Raw genomic sequence first — 24260 nt, forward strand, 5'->3', positions numbered from 1 at the left:
ACCCTGGGAAGAGTCCCATTAAAACAGGTACCCCACAGAAAGATGGTATTAGGGACTTCTCCAAAGAGCTGCATGTGCCTTGCTGGAAACATGCAGAAAAGCCTTATGTTACCTTCAAGTCACAAAGACAGCCAGCAACAAAGAATTTATTGTTACAGAGGCGATTAAAAGGGGAAGAAGCAAAAAAAAAAAACCCAAAAACCACCAGAAAGAATTAAATACTGCATTTATATGGGGTTGCTTTAAAGTACACTGTTCTGAAAGACTGCAAATAAAGCATTAGTAATTCTTTAAACAAAAACTCTGGAAAGTAAAAGCACCTTCAAAGAAAAAGTCCATAAAATGCCAGCAGGAAACACAGGCTTTCTGAAAAGGACAGCAACAGCAACGTGAAAGGCCCAGATTAATGCTAAAACTGTTCTAGGAGTGTATCGCTCTGCTCTCCTCCTAGCTGGGAGTTTAATATAGGAGAGAGAAGTCTTAGGTGAGGAATTCACAGTAAATGCCCGAATCAATTATACCTGACAAGCACAGGTAAACAGGCTTCCCAGGCATTGATTAAACATCAAGGGTTTTTAGCATCTGCTGCAGAGAAGTCCTACACCTGGTTGACCTGCATGGATAACGTAGTACCCATGACTTCAAGGGCACAGCGATGCCTGCTAAATCCCCGTGCGCGGCCGGGCGGCTGCACGAGTCCCGTGGTGATACCGGGGTCCTACCAGCCAACCCGTCACACAACCGGGTGGAACTCCTAGGGCATAGCGTGCCACCTCCAACACCTGGGCATCGTCCAAGGGAGACCGAAGAGAATCGTGCCAAGGGAAGGGAAGAAGGGAATTGCCACAATATCAAGAGTGCCAAGGTATGTGGCTGAAAGTTTCACTAAAACTGGTGAACGCCAAATGCCAAAGCTGGTATTTGACAGAGTCTCCAACAGAACTCCCACCACCTCGGAGGGGCACGCTGCAGCTAAAACTCCCGGCTTTCTCTGCTGCGAATATCCCTAAGCCCCATTTATAAACTGCAGGCAACTGGCCCACTTAACAGTTCCTGTCCCAATTCTAAAAATCTAGATTACACTCATCACCCCATCCTTTTCCACAACAAGTAGCTACGGAATGCAATTCACTGGATTCCCAGAGGAAGCCAGGATAGGAGGGACCAAGGGCAGGAAGATGTGCGAGAGGACTGGAGAAGCTGAAGAAAATGCATCACACCCCTGCACTTGCACAGGTAAAGGGAACTGCAAGGAAGAGATTCCCTATGAGAAACAAACAGAAAACCCACCAAAAACCAGAAGTATACCAAAGCCTGCAAGTTCCACCCCCTCCTGGGGTTTTTCCTCTACCCCCAACTGCAAATTATTCTCCATGTGCAGTTTCCAGTAAATCAAGCTTTGCTAAATAACCCCAACATGTGCGGGGCTGAGAACCAGCCAACAAGCAATGATGAGATGTCCCGGGAATGATTAAGGAAAATGCAGACATCTCTCAGGTTACAAGGAAGCCTGTTGTACTCTCCCCTTAGTGCATATGCAGTGCTGCAAGCACTGTTCCGAAAACCTCTGATATTCAAAGGCTCATTTGGTTGACAAGGAGCCTGTGGATTCGTGGACAGATTGTCACACAAACTGTCAGGTTTTTAGAGAGACTATCAGACCTCTCTTTGCCTACGTTATGGAGCACATCAAAGACACAGAAGATGAACCAGACGCAGGCTGCACAGATCTGACAGAATGGTGGGTGTACATATTCAGAATACTGTACTGCTGGGGGGGGAGGCTTGATGTGAATAATCAGGGGCTGAAAGTTCCAGAAATGTGACAGTTTTTGGCAGCGATCCTCATCTTTGCATTTATTTATCGAAGGAAAAAAAACTGCCATACTCGAGGCAAACTTGGGAAAGGAAGAAAAATTGTATCAGCAGCAATTTATTTTGCCACCGTACTTTTTCTTTATTATTATTACTCCCGGAGCATTTTCTGAAGATATTTGTATTTTCAGTCAGGGTTCTCTCACTACGCTTGCAGCTTCTCTTCCCATTTTATCCTGTAGGAGAGGCTGGTTTAATGATTACAGCCAAAAAGACCGCTAGGACTTCACAGGTCACTGTACACAGTTAATGACACAGACAAATCCATACTTTCAGAAGTGCCCGCTGGCTCTCAGCTCTGTCTGGAGATGCTCAGGAGCTCATTATTCAAAACTTCAAGCTCAAGTTACAAGTAATCAGCACATCTGAAGAAATATACCACACCCAGACAACCAAAAAGTGAAGCAACAAAAGTTATTATAGAAAATACTAACCTTAACCTTAGGATCTTGCTTAAAAAGGGGACAATGTTCACTTATTTTCCAGTGGGCCAGAAACCTCAGTTAATGAATACCTGGAAAAAGCTCCCAGCTCCACAGCTCGAAAGTATTTTTACAAGGATAACTTGATGTCCTTCCCCTTTATTAGCAATACTTGGACAAACATTTTAAAGCAATGGTATATTTATTTTACAGCTGGCAAAAAAAGTTATTAGGCTATTTCTGCCAAGAAGTATTGATTATTACTTAAAAAGGAAAGTAAAACATCAAATGAAACACTGATAACAAGAAAAAGAAAATGAATTAACACAGATTCCTTTGGCCTGCCTTTACAATACCACTGTCACGTAACCTCCAGTTCTCCCTGCAAGGTATCAGTTATTCCAGGGAAAAGAGCACTAGTATCTTTTTATATTTATTTTGCTATTCAAAATGGATTGAAATTCTCCACAAAGTAAACAGAAAATAACTACGATGTTTATCCTAAGATAAAAAAGCCAAGGAGGACAAAGGAGAAAGGATGGTAAAAGGAATAAGAAAGAAATCAGAAAATATTTGTAAGCAATTTCCTTTCCATCATTTGACAGTATCATTCTCTCTGCTTTTAGTGATCTCCTCTTTCACATATTTAACAGAGCCATTTTGCCTCCTCTGAAGAGGACAAGGCATTGAAGAGACATCTCTGTAGCTGACAAAGAGCTTGTGAAGTCTCCAAAGACAAGCCCAGAAGGACCACGGACCGCCAATCAGGTGGAGAGAGGCATTTTCGCAGCAGGGCTATTGAGCTGTAAATATTAACATGAAAATCAAACACCCACAGAGAGCAGAGGCAGCCACGCAAATGCTTCATTCCCATACCCAGGCAGAGACCACCGCTTCACAGTCGACGACTGTCTCGACCCTGGTGCATGATGTCATCCGTGGCCTTCAATAGCTTTTGGTGACCACCAGCTTAGTATCGTACTTTCACTACAGAATCCAAGTGGAGGAAAGAGACCAAGGCATTTCTCACCTTTAGCCCATTACAGAATAATAGGCATAATTACTTATTAACATTAAACCAGGAAAATCTCGTAAGGTCTTCCTGCCAAGGCATCTCAGGAACCTAAGTGGGAGAATGTCACATGTATGTTGTACCATACACCCGAAGATGCAAGCTAAATCTACTCTCAGAATTTAATCTCTAAATGCTGCCTCTAACAGCAAAGAGTACTACATCCAAACAACCTACAGACCTTGACGCTGGGACTAAATGAGGAAGAAATAAAAGTAGGCTTAAAGCTCCAAAAGAAACATTTTGGTATAAGCATTGTAATTATCTAATTATCAGGGGTTTGTTGCTGTAGCTGATAAGCTTTGTAACAAGGAAGGGCTTGGGAAAAAGTGTTGGAAGTAGATTTTTTGGGGCTCATGAAAACAAGTATCAGTTTTTCACCTGTGTCTACTGGACAAGACCAAACAAAAATTCCTAGCCCTTCAACTGGGAACAGGTTGGGCTCAGAAGTCAGACAACAGGAACACAAAGAAGGGAAAGCACTGTGCTTACGCTGGGGAACAACAGGAGGGGAAAGCCAAACACCACAAACGCTGCAGACCTGGAGCCAAGTCTTCTCTCCACAGAGTAAGTGAACACATAAAAAAAACTTACGACCTAGCACCATCCTATTTTCAGCTGGCAAGGACAAACACCAGGACACCCTTTGCCTATCATAGAAATCAACAGCTAGGACACAATTATATTTTTTTCTTTGTTCTTCCTGCAACAAACTCTTGCCTCTCACCAGAGGAAGAGTTATCTCGGTGCCACACAAAAGAGTGATTAGCCATCAGGAAGTAATGGTTTTTCGCTGCTGCTAAGGGAAGCTGTATCTCAACAAATGACCTAAAGGTGAAAGGTCTCATATGCTACACTTAATCCCCTAAACAGCCAAAGGACATTTTGTGGTATACATAACTATTATGAAAAATGAAGTTAAATTCATATACATGCCCAGGCGGGCACACAATACAGCATTTTTACATGCCCATATGAGTCATCTTCTGTTTCAAGAACCACAGTCCAGTCAGTTCAAGGCTTGCTGCATGTGAGGGCAAATCAGATGATTTCTGTACACCGTACAATACAACATAAGACATCTCGAGGGGCGGGGGGAAATAATCCAGGCACTCCTATTGACACAGCCGTGCAAGCTCACAGCAACCTTGCAGCTCGAAATTATGTAAGCAAAAATTTGGCTTCTGTTTAGTAGAATGGGGAGGGAGGAGAAAGGAGAAAAAATTAAGCCTTTTTTTCTGATGAAAAGACCTGAAACGCAATAATTGGGAAGGAAAAGAAAAGCTAGCTCCTCACGTAGAATAACCTAGTTATTACAAGTCTTCTCAAATCAGAGGCTTAGAGTTTTATCTCGGCTCCTGCATTTCCTTCTCCCATTTCTCGCTCCTCTGTGGCCCTTGGAGACCGACACAGATTAAATGGCCTCTCGGCATTTTCTGGCTCCGTGGCTGTTCCTTGCTGTCACTGCCCTCTGCGCAGGGCAGCATCTTTTATCTGATGGCTACTCCACTGGTGAATACCTACCAGGGCAAAATCCTCCTCTCCATATTTGTCAGGGTTCAACTACCAAACAGTTCTAGTGCATGAGATGCATGTTTACTATTTTTATTAAAAACAAAATAATAATTAGTCATTATTTCATATTTATTTACAATGGGGCTGGACTGTGAATGGGTGAGCCAGGTAATCCTCGTTCAAGTCAACGCGTTTAACAGTAAACTGCGATTGGGATCATTCTTGGTGCAGCAGAATATATAGACAAACCACCAGCTACCCCCAAAACCAAACAAAAACCCCACCACTCCTCATCCTGGGATCAGGAGATTCTGTGACAGACGAAGCAAATACCATCTGCAGTGGCTCAAGACCTCACGGCAAGCTTGATGGTGCACATATATTAAAGAACATTAAAACATGTTATTTACAAGCTAGTTCTGAGTCACTCTGGTCTCTTGGGAACGTGCATTGTGTGTTCAAGAAATTGGAGTAGCTCTTTTATTTATGTTTCTTTAAAATGACTGGCAGATGGGGAAAAACCTTCAGAGAAGTGGCCCTAGGCTGTCATGAAACATGTATTTAACACACCCACAGTAAACTACTAAACATACTCACTTCAGAAGGTACAGCCACTGTAAATATGGAGTAGTAGCTTTTTAAAGGCTGATCTCTGGACTACTTAATTCAGCACAAATTTGAGATGTTCTGTGGAGTCTGCCCAATTTACAGAGTAATTAGCAGCCATATTTTCCATTAACATGATGACAGCACATTCTGCAAGGGCAGAGCCATAATTTTAAGGACCTTTTCAAAACGAGCGCAGGCCTTGGCTTTATTTTTGAGTCACAATACTAATGCCTTTTTTCCTGCCACATGTGGAAGGACCGCTGTGGGCTAAAATAGAAATCTCAGATTCCCCAAAGTCAGGCTCTTATGCAAGTGGATTCCACACACAGAGGGAAGTTTTGTCTACCTGAAACAATTTCCAAGACTAAGTCTAAATCTGGAATATCCCAAGAGAAGCACAAGCTTCAATCATCCAAATCCCGGCAGACACACAGACTCCAGCCTAAGGTCTGGAACATATTTAATCAATTCACTGTGCTAACTCTCTACAGTTTCATAAAACAGCCAATACTGCAATAACAAGGCCAAAAATTAATTGTATACTGGTTGGCAAATTACATGGAAATAACAGGCAGCACCGGTATTTACTGCAGCAGGATAATGTAGTTGGTGCTAAGGTACAACTACACCACAGTAAGAATAGGTGAGAGACAGACTGTGTGTGCATGTATGTGTTGCTTTCCATTAGAAAAGTACCATTAAAACCAATGCTAACAGTGCTACCTGTATATACACACATTTATAAATACCATTCTGCTTATAAACAAGCATATAAACAGCACGAAGAAGAAAACAGAAATTTAAACTATTAGGCAATAATGAATGAAATGAAGGGAAAATTGGGTTGAATAAAAAAAGGTGAGGGAAGGTATCTGAAATATTAGCTAATGGGGAAAGCTCTCAGAATTAAGACAAAAGCATCCCTTGTTTTGCTCTTTTTGGACTAGACAAATACTCTGCTGTTGAGTTCTAACAAAGAGACAAGATAACATTCTAGGCCTTTTTGTTCTGCCTTTAACAAGTCTTCATAGTGATACACTGATGAGACCAGATACCAGATTGTTATCTAAATTCAGCTGCTAAATTCAGTGTTAAGACACCAAGTTCAAACCACACATTGCCACATTTATTTCACAAGTCGAGCCTGAGGATGGATTCCTCCAAGATGAAGCAGCCCATAAGCATCATTCTCTCCCTCTGCAAAGGTACTCTAAATGCCAGGGAAACAAAATCACCGTAAGGCTCTGACAGTTCACCCTTCAGCACACAGACTGCAAACGCATCTCTATACTAATCGGGCAGACTGAAGAGGAAGCAAACACTTAGTTGCTGTTTGCACAGAGGCTGCTTGTAATTTGATGTAATGTACCGTACATCAGTCAACACATATTGAAGAAAGAACATACACGCTGCAGAGAAGGCAGAGAGGCAGTGCTGACATATAACACATTTTATTTACCCTATTATAGATGTTATTTGAGTTCATCAAATTACCAATCAATTTATCTGATCTCTAAAAGGTAGTGCACTGAGGTATATTAACTATTAAACTTTACAAGCTTTCAGCAAAACAGCCATTAAAGAGGTGAATTGAGCACAGGGTACTGGAAGTCAGTTTGCGAGTTGTCCAACGGCAACAGCGAAGCAACCTCTCCCGGCAGACAGGGAGACGATGGAGAAGCATTAGGGAGGCAGCCTCCTCTAGACGCTGTTCAGCCCGAACAGATACCGGCAGAAAGAAGAAATTAGGGATGCTGTACTCCCCCGTCCCCCCCAGCACAACATTTAATGTCTGTGAATAACTGACAAGAGGAAGAGGATGGGAGGTCAGAACCGGTTCAGATGACAATTGCAGGTTCGTTCTTTCTTCATTTTGTTCCCATTCAGAAATTTAACGCGCACACAGGACAAAATCTCCAGTTCTCTAAATATCAAAGGCTGTGCCCTGAGAGACTGTTAGAACCACCACTGCCTGAAAAACAACATCCACGCAGCCTCAGAGGCAGCCCGAGCGACCGGGAAGTGATCTGGATGATTAGGACGGATCTTATCAGCCTTTTTCAGAAAACTATACTGGGGATTATTCTTCTTGTGTTCAGAAGATTAAATCAACAGTTCAATGAACTGGGTGCTTTGTTATATTGCTCCACTGGCCTGACAGGCAAACTGCTTTTTTGGATCACAGTAGGTTCACATAAAGCACTGCTGGGTTTGGCAGGAAGTGTTTGGAGCAGGGGATGAGAAGAAAACTGAACAAAATAGCTAAGAAAAAAATCAAAATTCTGAAGAATATTGTAAGGCTCAATTACGAAGGCAGGGACAAGAAATACTTCTGAAAGGGGAACACATTTTTTGAGAGCAGAACTTGGTTTCACACTAACTGTTCTCCCTCAGACTACCCCACAGCACTGGCTGGCGCGGGAAGCTAGTGACTGGAGGCAAGCGAAGCAGCCCTACACACACAGCAACAGCTCACATGCAGCCCCAGGATGTTACAGGCCACTTTACTGAGAACGTAAATGGTGCCGGTGACACCTGCCAAGACTTACCATCTCATTTAGAAAAGGGCACCGAATCTTTAACTCCCACTGAAAGGGCAGAGGGTTCGGCTGAAGGTAGCACCTCAAGGCAGCTTGCTTTTTCAAAGGTAGGTGAGTGCTCTCTAGTCTCATAGATACAGACACAGCCTGGGATCCCAGCTTGGGCAACTGATTCAACAGAAATTCCCTGCCACCTTTGCCAGGTGACATCAGTTTGTTCAGCCCCACAGAATCTGCTTAGAATTGATCATGAAGACCCAACATGAACATACTATTTTGGAAGGCTTTTTTCCAGACTGCTGTCACTTTCTCCACAGAGATTTTTATTGAGATGAGTTACTGGCCAAAAAGCATAGAAATGACAGTGAACTCACATGTAGGGGTGACCTTGGTGCACCACAAGTAGGAGACTGCTCCAAGAAGAAGGATTAAGGCCAATAAGAAAAACAAACAAAAATAAGTTCTCCTCCCATTCTTTACACATCCTAAATGTTTTACAAACATGAATGAAATGGTAAGTGCAAGGGCAAAAAGAGATTAATTTAAACAAACCAAACAAGGTGAATGCCACACACAAAATTACAAGATTTGTGAAGCTAAGCAGAGGAAAAGGTGCAGTCCACCTTATTAAAAAAAGGTACTTAATGCACTCCTTTCCCACTTGCATAAATACTCTAGAGCTTATTAATACTTGTGCTACAAGCAGAAAAACATTGCATATTAATGTACCCACTGCTCACAGTAGTCCACAGCCACCTAATAAAAGATAACATGGGAGCCAGAGCTTAGGAAAATCCAAATAAAGGGGAGACATCATCTATAGCAAGGAGTTTCACTTCATCTGCTGAGATCATCTTCAGCCTTTCTCTGCCATTTTACACTACTCCAAAGAGCTGCCCATGTTTTGCTACACTGCCCTTCACCTTTGTCAGGTTAAATCCAGCAAGAGGCCAAATAGCAAAAAGAGTCAAACAAATATTTACTTGGGAGAAAGTATACAACTAATATGCTAAGTGAAATCTCCTGGCATCCGAAGGGTTCCAGGAGAGACTGCATTTCTTTCTTATCATACTTTTTAAAGGATGTTTCTACCATTTGTAGAAAGCAGGACAATGCATACATGGAACCCTTAATAAAAACACAGTTTTGTGCAGTATATATGTTAACTACTTATACCAACCTCCCTCCCTCCCTGCTTCTCAGTAACATGTAAATGCATGAAAGAACATTAGCTTAAGCTTCTCAAATTGAGTGTTTCTAAGGTTTTCCTTAGAGATTATTAGGTCCAACTCTCATTCTTTCTACCCAGAGAAACACTACCATACAAAACCTCCTTCAAAACAGTTGAGACAAGATCTACTTTTTGTGTAACAATTCCAAGTTACATGGATGAGATGTAAAATTACTCTAATAACCACTTATAACAAATTAGCCAGGTCTCATTACTGGATTACTTATTGCAGATTAGACAATCACACTGGAAACAGGTGTGGAATGGAATGTCTGTATCACCAGCTCCAAAATCCTGCAATTACAGAGTCATAGAAGAAATAGTCAGTTCAAAGGATCTATTCCCTGTAATCTTCCTGATTACCAAAATACTTCAGGCACCCCAAAACAAAAACATACAAGCAACCCAAGAGGCTGAAACACACACCTACAAAAAACTACCAGAGTTAAAGTGAGGAAGACCAAGGGCATCACCAATGTCCTGATCCTCTGCAAGGAATTTGTTCAATAAAATTTGATTTACAGAAGTTTAGAAAAGCATGCACCACACTGCAGACAGCATTAAACCTACCAGCCCGTCACACACATGACCCCTGACAAACTGATAATGAAGGGCACAGTGGGAAGAACACCTCCCAACAACAAATCAGAGCGCTGGTTTAATCCGAGCGCTGGTTTAATCCCAGTACAGCCACTTCATGCGTTCAAATCTGCACCCAAAATAATTGAATGCTGCTAGTAGCAGTAGTGTGTGGCATTTGCTCAACACAAGTCAGAAGTGCAAATCAAGCGTTAGGCACTACAAAGAAACAGAGAACCAAACAGTGATTCTGATACAGCTACCATACATATTCATGGTCCACTCATATCACTGTGTGCACAGTTCTGGTTCACACCTCTCACAGAGGGTTAAATAGATGTGGAAAACTCTCAAAGATAACCAGCCAGGATGATCAAAGCATTTGGGACACATATCTCGCATACTTGCCCTGATCTTATGCTCATCCCTGGACATCCACTTTCAGGCACACTCAGGACCAGCATATTGAACTAGGTGGATCTTTAGTGTGACACAGCACTGCTGCACTCACCATCTTACTTCCTCCAGTACTTTAACAGTAGATGTAGGAAGGGAAAACCCTAAAAGCTGAAACACCAAAATTATTTTTTCATACATGCCCTTCCCCGTGAAAATTTTAATAAGATTGTCTAGAGAAACTGAGTTTCTCAAGTCTATTTGAAATAAGGTACACCCATAGTTCATCTCACGCAAAACTGAAGGCAAAGCCTTTTTAGCATTTCTATAGCTTTACTGTTTCACAACACTTTGCCCTGTCATTATAAGCTATTCCATCATATAGATGGAATAACTGAGATAGATGGACTTAAGTAATTGTTTTAAACTCCCAAAAGAGAAACAGCTATTAGAAAATGAGCAGGTTTTTTGCTTCCAATTCTGTGCTCTGACCAGCAGATTACAGTACTCTTTCAGAGATTACAAAATAAAAGGATAATGTATTCACACAATCTGCTGCATTCAAGGGAACTACTGAGTTCAATTCTGGTCAATACATCTCAAAGACAGGGCCACAAGGAGGAAAGGGCCCAAAGGCAAACAAGTAGAATGAGAAACCTCAAAAAGATCATTCACACAAGCAGAGGCTGAAAAGGTGAGGACTGCCCAGCTTAGTGGGAAGGTAAAAGAGGGAACAGAAGTCTACAGATAATGAATAATGAAGAGAATTCCTTTTATCTGTTTCACAAAGGTTATTAAATGAAAGAAAGTATTTGAAACTGGTAACAGAGTATAGAGTATATAAGTTAACCTGTGGCACACACTGCCACATGATATTGGAGGCAAAGAGCTAAACAAGGCTTCAGCAAAAATGCCTGAGACACGTAGAAGAACGATGGCAGCAATCCAAGTTCCATTACAGTGAATAAAAATACAGAATGAAAATAAACTCTCTTTGCAGCAGGGCATGTGTCAGCCTCCGACTGACAACACTTAGGAATACTCTTGTCAAAGTTGTTCTCCAAAAGTTTTTTTTTTGTTGTTTTGTTTTGGTGAGGGGGTTTTTTTACATCTTCCTTCAAAGTCTTTGAAAACTGACCACTGTCAGAAGTAACAGGACAGTCTCCGTGTTTGATTCAGTGCAGCAGCTACTACGTTGTAAGGAGTATATAACATAATCATTTTTAGCATCCTACTGGGAAGATACTTAGTTCTCAACATCAACAGTTCAAAACATCCTTCAAAAACAAATCTAAGTCTCCTACTGCTGAGTTCTGTTATCATGCAGAAGTAGGGACAAAGCCAACCTGAGGTTATAAATAGGCACAGCAAGGGAGGAGAGAGGGGAATTCCTGACAGCCTGGTCCTTGGAGGGAGAAATTTCAACTTTCTACCGCCGCACTGAGCCATCACATCCATTCATTCCCGGCTCAACACCTCCAAGCTACCAGTGACCACACTCCAAGTGACCACCCCTCCTGAAAAAAGTGGAGAAAACAAACTTCTATTTCAGAGCTCCTCTCCACTTCATTCCTTTACCAATAGCTTTTTTCTAATGTTTACACATGCATATATACATAGATATATAAAAATATATCTAAGCCTGAGTTTGAAGGTTTTAGCACAGTGGAAAAATAAATAAATAAATGTCAAGGTCTGCGTGTATTCAACAAATAAAAGCAGAATTATATAAAAGCAACAGCTAATAAAAAAGATTGTTCTGTGCTGTGTTTTCCATCTTTCCAACCATTATAGGAATAAAATTATCCACAGAGAAGATAGAAAACCTTTTTCAAAACTAATACAATTAAGCTTTATTACACTCTTTACTCTCTTCCCCCTTCTAGCCCCCACCACCTCCCACTCCAATCCAGACTAACGGTTGGAGGCATTCTTCTATTTTATTACCAGCAAAATGCTAGTGTTCAAGGGTCAGAAACTATCTAGTGTTTCAAGAGAGGAAAACCGTCCTTTTTATCTACTTGCTTCTGTACACGTAAGAACTAGAAGACAGTTTCTACGCAACTCTGCAGCTTGAACAGGACTATGGGCAAGCCACCTTACTCCCCTGAGAAAATCCTGTATTAAAATATCCATCACCTTGTTTAAAAAGTTAGTCTGCAGAAAGCAACATGGACCTGAAAAGGGAAACACAAAATACAACAAAGGACTTCAAAAAGAAGACAATGCAGCCTGGACACAAGCTTCTCCCCACTCCACTGTCCATAAAGGACAGATGCACATACAGATTTTCCCCGCAGTTTTCACTTCATGAAACCAGATCCAGAGAGAAGAATATAATAGAAGCACACAGCATGAGACCAAGAAATTGCAAAAATTCCCTTTGCGTATGAACATATGGACAACTGTGATAATTAGAACGATAGCTGCTAGATTGTTTGCAATTTCACTGAACAATCCCCATTATCTAGAAATAGAATTTAAAAATCTGAATGCAACACTGAGTGGTAGTTTTAATAGTTTATTTTTTAATGAACTGTATGGATTAGTGTTGCAAAATTGTATCATGTGAAATTGCTCATGGGCATGTTTTATCATCAGTGGCTTAGAAAAAAATGCTGCATGGACAATCATGCAGAAGCAGGGAATGAGAAGGGAATAGATGTGCCAATAGTATCCTACCACTTCTACAATCTGCAGTTTCCCCATGTTCCATATTCACCATCATGCTACATGTTGGTAGTAAAGCTGATCAATTTCCCCGTCTCTTTACAACCCACCTTTTTCATTGTTTGCATTTTTGTTAGTCATGTAACACAACTACAAGTCAGGGTGTATGCAACTCCCTCTCAGGAGGTCTAATTGCTTTAAATTGGAAAAGATTATTCTCCACATTTATTAAAAAATAAAGACTACTTATAACATTATTTCATTTTGCCAGGAAGTGAAAAACACATTAGTTCATAAGGAACAGCATGGCTGCTCCTATTTTTATGGCATCAATTTTTAAAAACTCATCATGGTAAACAATTAAACAGAGAAACAAATCCCATGTTTAGGGGAGAGATTCAAATCCCTAAATGGATTTTCAAAGGTCATTTCAGGCTTAAAAGATGCTTGACAGTGTCTCTTTAAATCATGTTCATTTCAAAGGCTTATCCAGCAAGAAGCAGGCAGTGCACTGCAGCACCGCTCTTTGAACTCTTGGGCTCCCCAGAGAAAAATTAATAATACAACTTTAATTCATATTTATAGCAAGATTTGTGTTGTGATTTTTTAAATTTAGGAAAGGATTTTTAACAAAAGGAGTAAGAAAACCCAAGGGTCTTCTTTTTTTTCAATTTAGCTTTCACCTAAACCCCATGGTGAAAAAGAAAATAAAGTTTGAACTACTAGAAATCTTTTTTTAAAAACAATCCAGATAAAACTCCCTTATCTCTCAAATGCAAGTTGCTCAAAAGATTTGGTTTGTATAGCTTTTTTGTCACTTAACTAGGTAAGGGGCGGGGGGCAGAAAGATACTGGGAGCTGGCAGTTCCAGGTTTCAGCACAATACTTCTTGTTTCTCTACTCTTAGGATCCACACAGATCTGCATCCGATCCCATCGGGATGCAGAGGCCACAAATAAAAGACAACTCCGCCTTACCTTCCTCTCAATGCGGGCCAACTGCTCTTTATAGAAGGCCTCTTGCCGCTTCAACTCTGCCTCCCTGCCTTGCAGCTCTACAGCCTGGGAAGAACAACGAAAGAGCATCAATAGAACAAATTAAAAATAAAAAAAATGTGAGTGCAAGAAAAGCACACGGGATGTCAAATGGAAGAAACAAAAAAAAAACCAACAACATTGCTCAGGACTGGTGTATGGGATGCCCCTCAGTGGAACTACAAGCCTTTAGTATTGCAGTTTGGATTATCCCCACAAGTTTGAAATGCTCTTATTAGTATCATACTCAAACTCATAACCTTGATTTTATTTCTCCTTATTAAATGAAAACATATAATCATAGAAAGGTGACACCTTCCTACTACCTTTTTCAGAACTCCACCTTATCCAAGTCTTTGTTTTTCATGAATCACGACGTTTATTACTCCACTTCAATGTTCTTCCTTAAAAACAAACCTTAAAAATAAAATAATACCTTAAACAAATAAACCTCAAATCCCCCACTGTATAAACATTTGCCCCTTGGAGTGTCAGAAAACTTCCATAGATTTAACACATCCCTAGAATCATGAGGAAAATGTGAAATACAACACTGTGCTGTAACATTTTTATAGCAACACACATTCTCACTGACCACGCATTTGCTTTTGCAGACATACGTAGCACTACCCTGATAATTAAGTACTCTCTCCACACGCTCTCTGCATACACCACCAGCACCCCCAGAGTTCTTCTGACTGAGTGCTGCAGATTTGGAGAGGAGATGGGGGTCAGAGCATTTCTCTTCCGTCTTCTATAAGTGTGACACTTCCACAACAGCAAACTTGGTATCCAAGCACATGCTTAAGCATCAACCTGGTCATCAGCTAAACAGTGCTCAATTTAAAAAAAAAAAAATCCATGTGGTTACAACAGCAGCTTTTGCCTTTTAGCTTTTTACAACCAGCAGCACTTCATTGCATTCCCACCCCTAAACTGAACTAGCATTAAGAAAACATGGCATTGATGGAACTGAACCAAACTTTTAAGTTTAAAAATAATAAGCAACAATAGCAAGAAGAATGGCACTTGTTTTTCTTCCCCCATCCTACCCCAAAAATCTCTGGGGCCACATTAAGTTATCACCAGGCAGAAGACCTTTCAAAACCAGAATTATTAGTCCATTTAACATGAACACAAACCCTGCTAATCTATAGCATCCCAGCCGCATTGCTCTTAACTTTTAATGATGATGGTACAATCACAGAAAATGCTGGTCCAATACGATTAAGCAGCTGGGACAGAAACATCCCCGTGGGCTCAGACCTGTCATTTTATGGCCAACAGCCATTGTTAATGAGAAAAATCACATCTGAAAGCAAGTTGCTGTGCATTTCCTTCTTTCTGCTCCCCTGCTGATGGAAATACAGTGGTATAATAGGGCTATAGATGAGATTTTAAGCTAGGCAGTGAGGGACGGTTGATAAGTAAGCAAGAAAAGGAGTACATGAAATAGGGGGGGGGTGTCTGTCTGTTGATTTTTAAAGGAAAAAGAAATATTTTTGGTTCCCATGTTTGTCATCCTAGTCAATAGGGCCACAGTAATGCACAAGCACTATAGACTCCTATCTAAATCCTCTTGCTCTCAGACACACTTGATTAAAGGCAAAATCTCTGGCTTTGTTTTAACCATGTACCTTCCAGTCTGCAAACCAGCTGAAATAGGATGGGGAGAAGGATGAGAATGAGCTGCCTCATACATGTAGGCTGACCAAGAGATACCACAGCAACAACAGGGGCACTGATGGGCACTTCCTACGTGCCAAAATTATTACCATTTTCTGATAAGACAACCATAGCTATCCTTCTGTACCAATATCCATCATCTATACAGAAAAGGACTAAGCAATTTCAACTGAAATGAAATGAATAAAGAAGGCAGAGTGGTCTGGTAGATGACCAAAGGACCCTATTCTCCTGTCGATTTTCTGCATAACACCCATAAAATCAGCTTACTAAACAAGAGACTTGTGTTTCCTTACAAAGAACATAAATAAGGAAAAGAAAGAAGAGTAACATAGTACTGACCCCTCTGCACAGTTCAGATAGAAGGGGCTTTTTGTGTGAAGAGTAATACAATGCCGAGGGGGAGGGGGGGAAGAGTCAAAAGATGAACTTTTAAAAATGCAAAAAAGTTTCTGCTTAATCTAAATAAATTATGTGGCAGTGCTACTCCCCTGGGGTAGCAGACTATTCTGTGAGCAGTGAGCACAAAACCAACATGTGTAACAATACTGGTGGGTAAGAGACTTTATTCTGTTTCTGGCAAGACATGGATCTATGTATCCACACACCAACTCATCTTTTCATCATATGTGGTTGCCTGACCTCATTCATCAAGAAATTCAGCATATTTATCCATATGACACCTCTGGAAGGGAACACAAACCAAATACCTAATCTCTCAAGCAGGATGCTGAGATGCAGACTCATTAGAGGTGTGCTGATCTGCATGATGACGACCCACGGACTCCCAAGCAGACCTGACTGAAGCTGGGCTGCCCACAGTGAATAAATGCCTCCACAGCAACGCACTCTGCAGCACACAGACATTCTGTTAGTGACTTCCCTAGGGTCTTTCAAATCTGGATCTCCCAACTGCAGACTACGCCCTCAGTCTACTCACCGTTCTTCCCCCCAAGTAATTTCTCCTATATGTCCCACTTATCTCTCCATTATGTCCAACTTATCGCCCATAAGTTGCATGATGAACCAGGGGCTGCGCAGAAAGCTTACTCGCAACTCAAACATATTTTCAATGCCTTGCTTTTTTTCCAAGGCTTGCTGATGTTTCAGTGCATTGAAGTATACTGAGAAACATTGTGACAGATCTGCTTGAAAGTCGCTTTCTGTTTCCTTCTATCCCCAGCTATTATTACTAGAAACTTTAGTACACTTTATGGTGATGTTTGAAGTATGAATGGTACAGTCAGAGCATGTGGCATTTGAAATATTCACTGTTCCAAACTGGGTTAGGCAACAAGGGACATTTTGTATGAATACAGGATATTTATTAAGAGTTCCTCTAGTGCTGCTGCTTATTGCCTCTAACTGAAGTCAGGAGCCTGTGATGTCCCAGACAGAACTGGCTACTATGGAGATGCTTAAAACTTCACAGGCGATTGAGATTGCAGGTGCCAAAGCAAGCACCAGATACACTTTTCACAAACAACGTTAGAACTAAAGAAGGAAGGAGAAGGGATGACATGTGTGATAACACACTGGTTTGAAAAAATCATATTTCAGAAAGTTTCATTTCACATCCATGCCACAGAAGCTACATCTGAGCTTAAACATATCATGCAAGAGATGACGAAAGCCAAGAGATGACATCTAAGAAACTGTAGTGTAGGACACAGCAGAGAGTGTGATGTCCAAGGAGTGTGAAAACAGAAATAAAACAGAGGGAGAAGAGGAAGAGTGTAGTTAGTTGTAGCACACATGAATGCACCCAAAACTTAGAAAAGCAGCATGGGCAGCACGTATTTGCAAAACAGAATGTATGAAATAAGCAACTTTCCTCTGTACAAAAACTAGGTATAATCTAATAATAGACTATATATACATATATTCAGGAAATGCTCAAGAATCCGCTGTGATGGTGTCAGAAGTTACAAGCACTGCATTCTTACAAAAGGACAGTGAAGGTATACTACCAGCATGCTACTACAACTTCCATGGGCATGGGCGGGTTGGGGACTCTCAAATACTTCCTATGTTTTATCTTCACACTTCTTGCACAGCCCAGAGTTTTTCAGGTTATCTCAGTGCTGCCTCGAATGGTGACAAAGAGCTAGGGCAGAGTCATGTGTGATCCCCTGCCTCCTCCTCTCCCTTTATCAAGTAACCCGTTTAGAAACAAACTGTGAAAAACATTTCTAGAGTTACGCATTACATACTGGCTTAACTAAAAAATTCAAGTACTGGCCTGCTAGCTGACAGGCAGGCCAAAAGAAATATTTTACAAGCCTCTTAATTGAGCTAATGAAATATTATTGGTTCACTCTCTATGAACAAAGCCAGACGCTCTTAGCCTCGTCCTGAACTGACACCAACATGTAACACATCAGACTGTGCAACTCATCTTCTAGAGCTGGGCTTCACTCTAGCTACATCTATTCACAGATTAGCTTTGGCTTTGCCCACCATGAAATATCACCAGATTTTTATTCCTTTTAATCACAGCCCCTTCTCATCACCTTGTTAAACATGAAAACCAGGAAGGAAATCTGCTTGAAAAAAAGGGCTTCATGGCAGGGTCAGATTACAGTAGGGAATGTGGCACCCAGGAATAAATGCAGCAGTAGCACAGCCCACAGCTGACGGCTACCATCAGGCTGTCTGTCTCTGCAATACTGTTGGGATTCTGGGATTTCGGGAGAGGGCACGGAGGACACACTACTGGAGGGGAAAAAAAACACCCCTCTCTGCAAAGGGCAAGTTGAGCTCGGAGGAAAGGTCCATACTTCAATCTATAAAGAACTTCCTCAAAGGCAAGTCACAGCACTTGGCAAGATTATTGCAAAAATATTTATCTTCTTGGCAGAACACATTCACCAGTCACAGACGAACTAGTGAGATGGTGCCTAGAGAATCAGTCAGAGGCAATCCAGGGAAAAAAGCTACAAGGATAAAGGAAATTTCCTTTAGTCTCTATCAAATGCCTTGTTTCTACACCATTCTGTCTTTGCTGAGAGGAGTTACCATCTTCCCCCAAAGGTATCCAGCAACATCTCTGCAGCAGCAGAGCAGAGATGTTTTGGCTGGGTACCTCAGCTTGCCACACTTCACAACTGCAAATTCTTATACCTCATGCTTTCCCATGTCTCTTCCAGTCCTGGTAGCAGTCCAAGTGGCAGGGGAGAAAAACAAATGTCATTAAAGGCTCCAAGACTAGAAGAAGGAATTGACAGCAATGCACTGAAGAACAGAACTAGCTCCAAAATTAGTAGCTGGCATGTTCCTGACCAAGCCTAGAGGGAATGACACCGCTGAAAGGGCAACACAGACAGCAAGAGTCAGCTTGCGCACATTATACCTGAGACTGAACAGCAGAACTTTACAGGGAGGCTTGTACCGGACAAGTAACCATGGGGGAGCCTTGACTCAACATCCACTTGCACCAGCAGAAATGTCACCGCTACTGGGGAGCCGCCTGCAGTCACTCCTCCAAACACGCAAGGCCTAGAAAATCACTTGCTTTTTGTCCTTTCTCTCATTCTGTTGAAGGCAGGTGACTGGTTTTGTTTTGTTTTAGAACCCGGATGCAGACTTATGGCCTTACAAAGCAGTACTGGTGTAACCTTCATTTCCTCCTGTTTCTGCTACTCTTAGCCAACAACACGCATCACCAGATCAAGTTTGGTTTTAGCAGCTGTAAGCTACACAAAAGGAACCAGTGAAAATCTTTATGGAGGAAATAATATGCAATTTTCTAGCTGAACACCTTTTAAAATGTAATGACAGAAAATAAAATCCTGCATCTGTGCTCAGCAATAACAATCTGTACGCACGCAGTAACAACATGACACTTGGAATAAGCAAGATCCAGACAAAAAAGAGAGCTTACCCAGGCGTCCAAATCCGCAGGCTTGGAATAAAGAGAGTGCAAGAGAGAAAGGAAGGAAAAGAGAAGAAAAAGAGAAATCGGTGATTTATGGAGGCCACCTGCTGCTGCACAATATAGCTTTTAGGATGACAAGTTTAGAAAAGTTCCTTAAAAATGACAAGCATCTTAAGCAGTGCAGTGCTGTCCCCTATTGGGAAGTGTGTTATTAAAGCAAAACAAAAGCACATGAACACCCAAAAATAAAAATAAAGCAAAGCCCCCAAAGACTGCTGCAGCATCCCCCTGTAGGGTGGAAGCTGAGCAAAGACAGCTGTGAAGCAGCCAGTTTCAGGGAGCCGTGCAAGGCGCTGCACAGTGTTAAGAGATGCTGATATCCACAATGCGCACCAATGAATGCGGCAATGCTGGACATACTCAAAAGGAGGTGACCAACAACTGCGCTGTGTCCAAATTACCTGCAAAGAACAAATATCCTTTTGCAAGGGCATTTTTGAATGTGCAAGTTGACCTACATGGCAAGTCACCTTCTTTAACGGACAATTTCAAAGAGTGCTTTCTAACAGAAAGCCAGTTGACTGATCAGATTTCCAACCAGACCCCACTTCGCAGGCAATTGGACGTATCTTTAGTGCACAGTCCAAACCTCTGCCAAATCCAAGCTGCCTTCACCTGCTCTTTCGTCAGCAAGCCTATTTAAGCATGAAGACAAGCAGATGAAGCAGGCTGCAGTATCACCTCTTATTTAATTATCACTATTTTTTTACTTACACAGTAACCCAGCAGCAGCAAAGCAAGTACAAGATGATAAACATTTCATGCCCATAACCACCTCCTTCTGAAGCCAAGGCATTTATGAGGCAGCCACAGCTCTCATTTGTTGTCAAGAGCTGCAAGCCTGCCCTGCCTCTCAGGGCTACATTCAATCAGCAGCACATTCGCTAAGCAGGAACTTCAGAAAGGCTGGCCTTTTTATTATGATTATTTATTTGAGGGGAGTTGACAGGGCAGGAGGAACTTTCCTCTTGGTCATAGTTCAGTGCCAGAGGGAGCAGACGGTGGAGTGCAATATGTTTATGGCATCTGCTATCATTTTAATGGCACAGAGCGACTACTTCAGGTAACTGAGCGATGATGTGTCATCAGCTATGTGTGTCATCGGCATCCTCAGCCTTTGCAACAGCTGAGAGGGCTGGAACCAAACATCTACAGCTCAGCTGGGGGAAGCCAATTCCCCCCTTCCTGCAGACACGTTTGGTACAGCGGCATCAAGTCCTTGGCCAAACCAACCAATACACGACAGGTGGTCACTGGTAATCACTGACCAATCTTGACAAAAGCCTGATTTGAATAGCGTTTTTCTTGCTGCTGATTTTTACAGTCAGGACAGATGTGCTTAGTTTTGTTTTTACATTAAGCAATTGCAACACTGTCCATCCTCAGCAGATGGACTGAAGGAACACAGGGCTCTTTATGGTGCACATTATTATTTCGGCAGGTAGGTCATGCACACTGGTAGCTCTTTACTGGTTGTACGTCTGTCATCCCTGTGGTGCCTAAGCCATTAACTGTCACGTTCCTGATGGACAAATGCTTGCATGACAAAATGAACATGAGGTACTAACTCAGTGGTACTGGGCAGTTGCTTAGAAGGGAGCAAGGAGAAGGAACCAGCCCTATCACTAATAGGTGGTCCCTCTTATACCTCTATAAGATATAATGCACAATAGCAGAATTACAGTTTTAAGAAAGATAACACTGTTGCTAACCATGAGGCATCTCTTCTGCAGGTACTGCCAAAGGCTTTAATTTTGCCACCTTTGGGGGAGGGCAAATTATTATTCCAAAAATAGGCAATACACTCCACTGAATGGGAACAGGAAAATAAGAACACGTATAGATGCAGTAGGACACATTGCTGTGTTGGGAAAAAGTAACTATATTTGGAGTGAAGCACAGACTAAATAAAATATAGTAATAAAATAATACAAAAATGAAAACTCAAGAGGGCTACTGGTTTAAACTTTGCTACCTCGTAAATCTGCACCAAGATCTCCTAGTGTACCTGCATTTACCAACATTGACTGATAATAAAAGATACAGCATGTCCACTAATACTTTCAAAGTTTAAGTAAACTGTTAAAGCAACCTCTGGGTTCCTTGCTTCCTAACCACTTGCCAGTCCCAGCTGGGGGCTTGCGAGCTTTGTAATCCCTGCCCTGGGACACACTGTTTTTTAGCACCCTTGGCCAATACTTGGCCAGTACTCTTCTGCTAAAACAAGGGTTCACTTCTCTTCCAGGTAACCCACTGGATAGCAAGCACAGGAAGCTGAATGAATATTGCACTTACTTGTTTGGGGTCAAAATCAAACCAAGATATTCCTCTTGACTGTATCAGAGGCAAAAGGTCACTGAAACAAGATCTCAGGCCAAGCTGGCAACCCCAGGTATTTACTGGCGGGGGGGGAAGACACAGTCCACTGGGAGAAGACTGGCTAGATATGGGAACTATGCAAGTAATGCATCTGTGCTTCTGAAAATTTCACATTTGAGGACTGATTCTTCAGGCAGGGGATACTTTCCCACATATGTATCAACAGTCCATCTTCCAATGAAATCATGAATACAGCACCAAATTAGTATTATATACACTCGGACAATTTTCAGCATCTTTTCCCAAACCCATACACCACATCACCCATACGTGACTGCCATAACAGGCACATCACTCATCTGTCATGGTCTGGGCAAATGTAAAAATGGCAGTAAGCAACCAAAACAGTTCTGCAACTGGTGGTGGGAGAGGAAGGGATCAGTATGATAAAGCAGCAGCCTTAGGAAGGGCAATGCCTTTGTAACCTAACTGGAGCCAGCTTCACCCTAGATACCCATTACCTTGCCATCGTCAGTAACTGTCACATAACTAATTTCACCACAGCATGACCAATGACTCAGGAATCCTGACTACCAGCTTGGTAGAGATCTACTTAAAAACTCAATACAGAGTATTTTTAGGGGCACTGCCAACTTCGAGAGTAGAAGATAGAGTGGGAGATGCGAGAAATGAGAGGCAGCAGGTGCCCAAAACCCAAGACAGCTGCTGGCAACAACTTTTGCACTCATGTCAGTATCTGAAGAGCTCTGCAACACATATTCTAACATCTTGATGACCAGACTTCATCACTGAATCAGCAAAGAGTCATTTCTTCTTAAGGCAATAATCCAGCTCTAAACTTTTCACAATGATAGGAATTAAAGCATTTAAAGAATATATCTAGACATTCAGTATCCACTCCAGACCCTTAAACACTTCCAGTTTAGTGGAAAATTGAAGCAGAGCATCAATATTAAATGTAATGAGAGTCAGAGATGTAACCAACTGACAAGGGAGAGGAAGCAGGAAGAGACACTGAGCAGCAATCAATTTTGAGGAAAGGTGGCGATGAAATTTCTCAACTCTAATGTATACAGAGCATACACAATTCTATAAATGCAAAGATGGGAAGCACCAGAAAAAAATCCTCTGCCCTTTTATGATTCAGGGACAACTGCACTTCTAATACTTACGGCATTGCTGCAAATAGGTTTGCAATGCTGACAGTTGTTAGTTTTCATTTAAAACAAAATAGAGAAACGTATTTTATAAAATCCAAAGTGAACCATCTGCTTTCATTGCCTGCTTTAATACTTCAGCCCGTTCCCACATTCTCCTCTTCCAATCATCACTTCTATACATGCGTACATACATAGAGTTTTCATTCTGTAGACTGCCAACAGACAAGGCGTTCAATGTCTACAGAAATCCTTCAGGGTGTAGGCTCTCTACAGATAGCAGGCGAGTCAACAACTCCCTCCAAATTTTACCTCCTTGCTTAAATTCCTACTCTGCCTTTTAGACATAAGAATCTCCAAGTCCCTGACCAATTCAGAAAAAAAAACCCAGAAACAAAAAACTCAGGAGAGGGCATCGTGAAATTCTGTATTAATTATGACTTTCTATCCCAGAACATATTTCAGACACTACTAAATCAATGAGGTATTTTCTCATAAAGCTAGACTCAAAGGCCACTCAACTCTTCTTGGATTATTTCTAGCTTGTAATCATTAATACAGACTCCCATTATACTAGCCTAAGGGTGGCATATGGCTTTCTAGGGATAGGACAGACGGGGAAAATAACAGTTATGCATCCCTACATCCCAGTCTCATTTCTGTGCATGCATATGGGGACATAGCTTTCTCTTGCCAGATTCTTAAATACCAAATATATTAGCTTCTGAGTCAAATAGAGTACTTCAAACACAACCATTGTTTTGCAAAAAATCAAGACATACATAATCAACCCATGTGCCTCCAAGCAGTAAAAATTATGAACCATGTGAGTTCAGAAGGAATTCCCTTCCCACACTTCCTCCCAGACACTACATGCAATTTTTACCTGCCTCCAAACAAAACAGATATTTATAGGCACTAGCCAATGGATACAGGTTTAGTATAGCATAGTGAATACAGAGTTCCTGCCACAGGATTAGAAATCTTATTTCTTTTTATTCAAAAAAGAGATTATCTCAAATATTATATGGTTTTAAGAGAAATACAGTTGACTTTGGGGCTGCTTTTTAATACAGGCAAAGACTGTCTTAATTACATGCCTGAGTAAGAAAACTCTTGAAAGCCTTCAGTCATGGTCATGCATCCTCTGGCTGTCTCTACGAATCCTTTTGCAGGTGCAGAGTCAGGTGCACTTCC

At 41.5% G+C, this 24260-nt stretch overlaps 1 protein-coding gene across 1 annotated transcript in view; it reads right to left on the minus strand.

Moving 5' to 3' along the window:
- Positions 1–24260, minus strand: part of CHCHD6 (coiled-coil-helix-coiled-coil-helix domain containing 6) — a 111758-nt gene that overhangs the window by 59906 nt on the left and 27592 nt on the right. The window contains exon 4 of the mRNA XM_010284171.1: positions 13887–13970. Within this exon, the coding sequence (XP_010282473.1) occupies positions 13887–13970 (84 nt within the window). The remainder of the gene's footprint in view (positions 1–13886; positions 13971–24260) is intronic.

This window comes from Phaethon lepturus, unplaced genomic scaffold (genome assembly GCF_000687285.1).
Source record: "Phaethon lepturus isolate BGI_N335 unplaced genomic scaffold, ASM68728v1 scaffold23853, whole genome shotgun sequence".
Lineage (NCBI taxonomy): Eukaryota > Metazoa > Chordata > Aves > Phaethontiformes > Phaethontidae > Phaethon > Phaethon lepturus.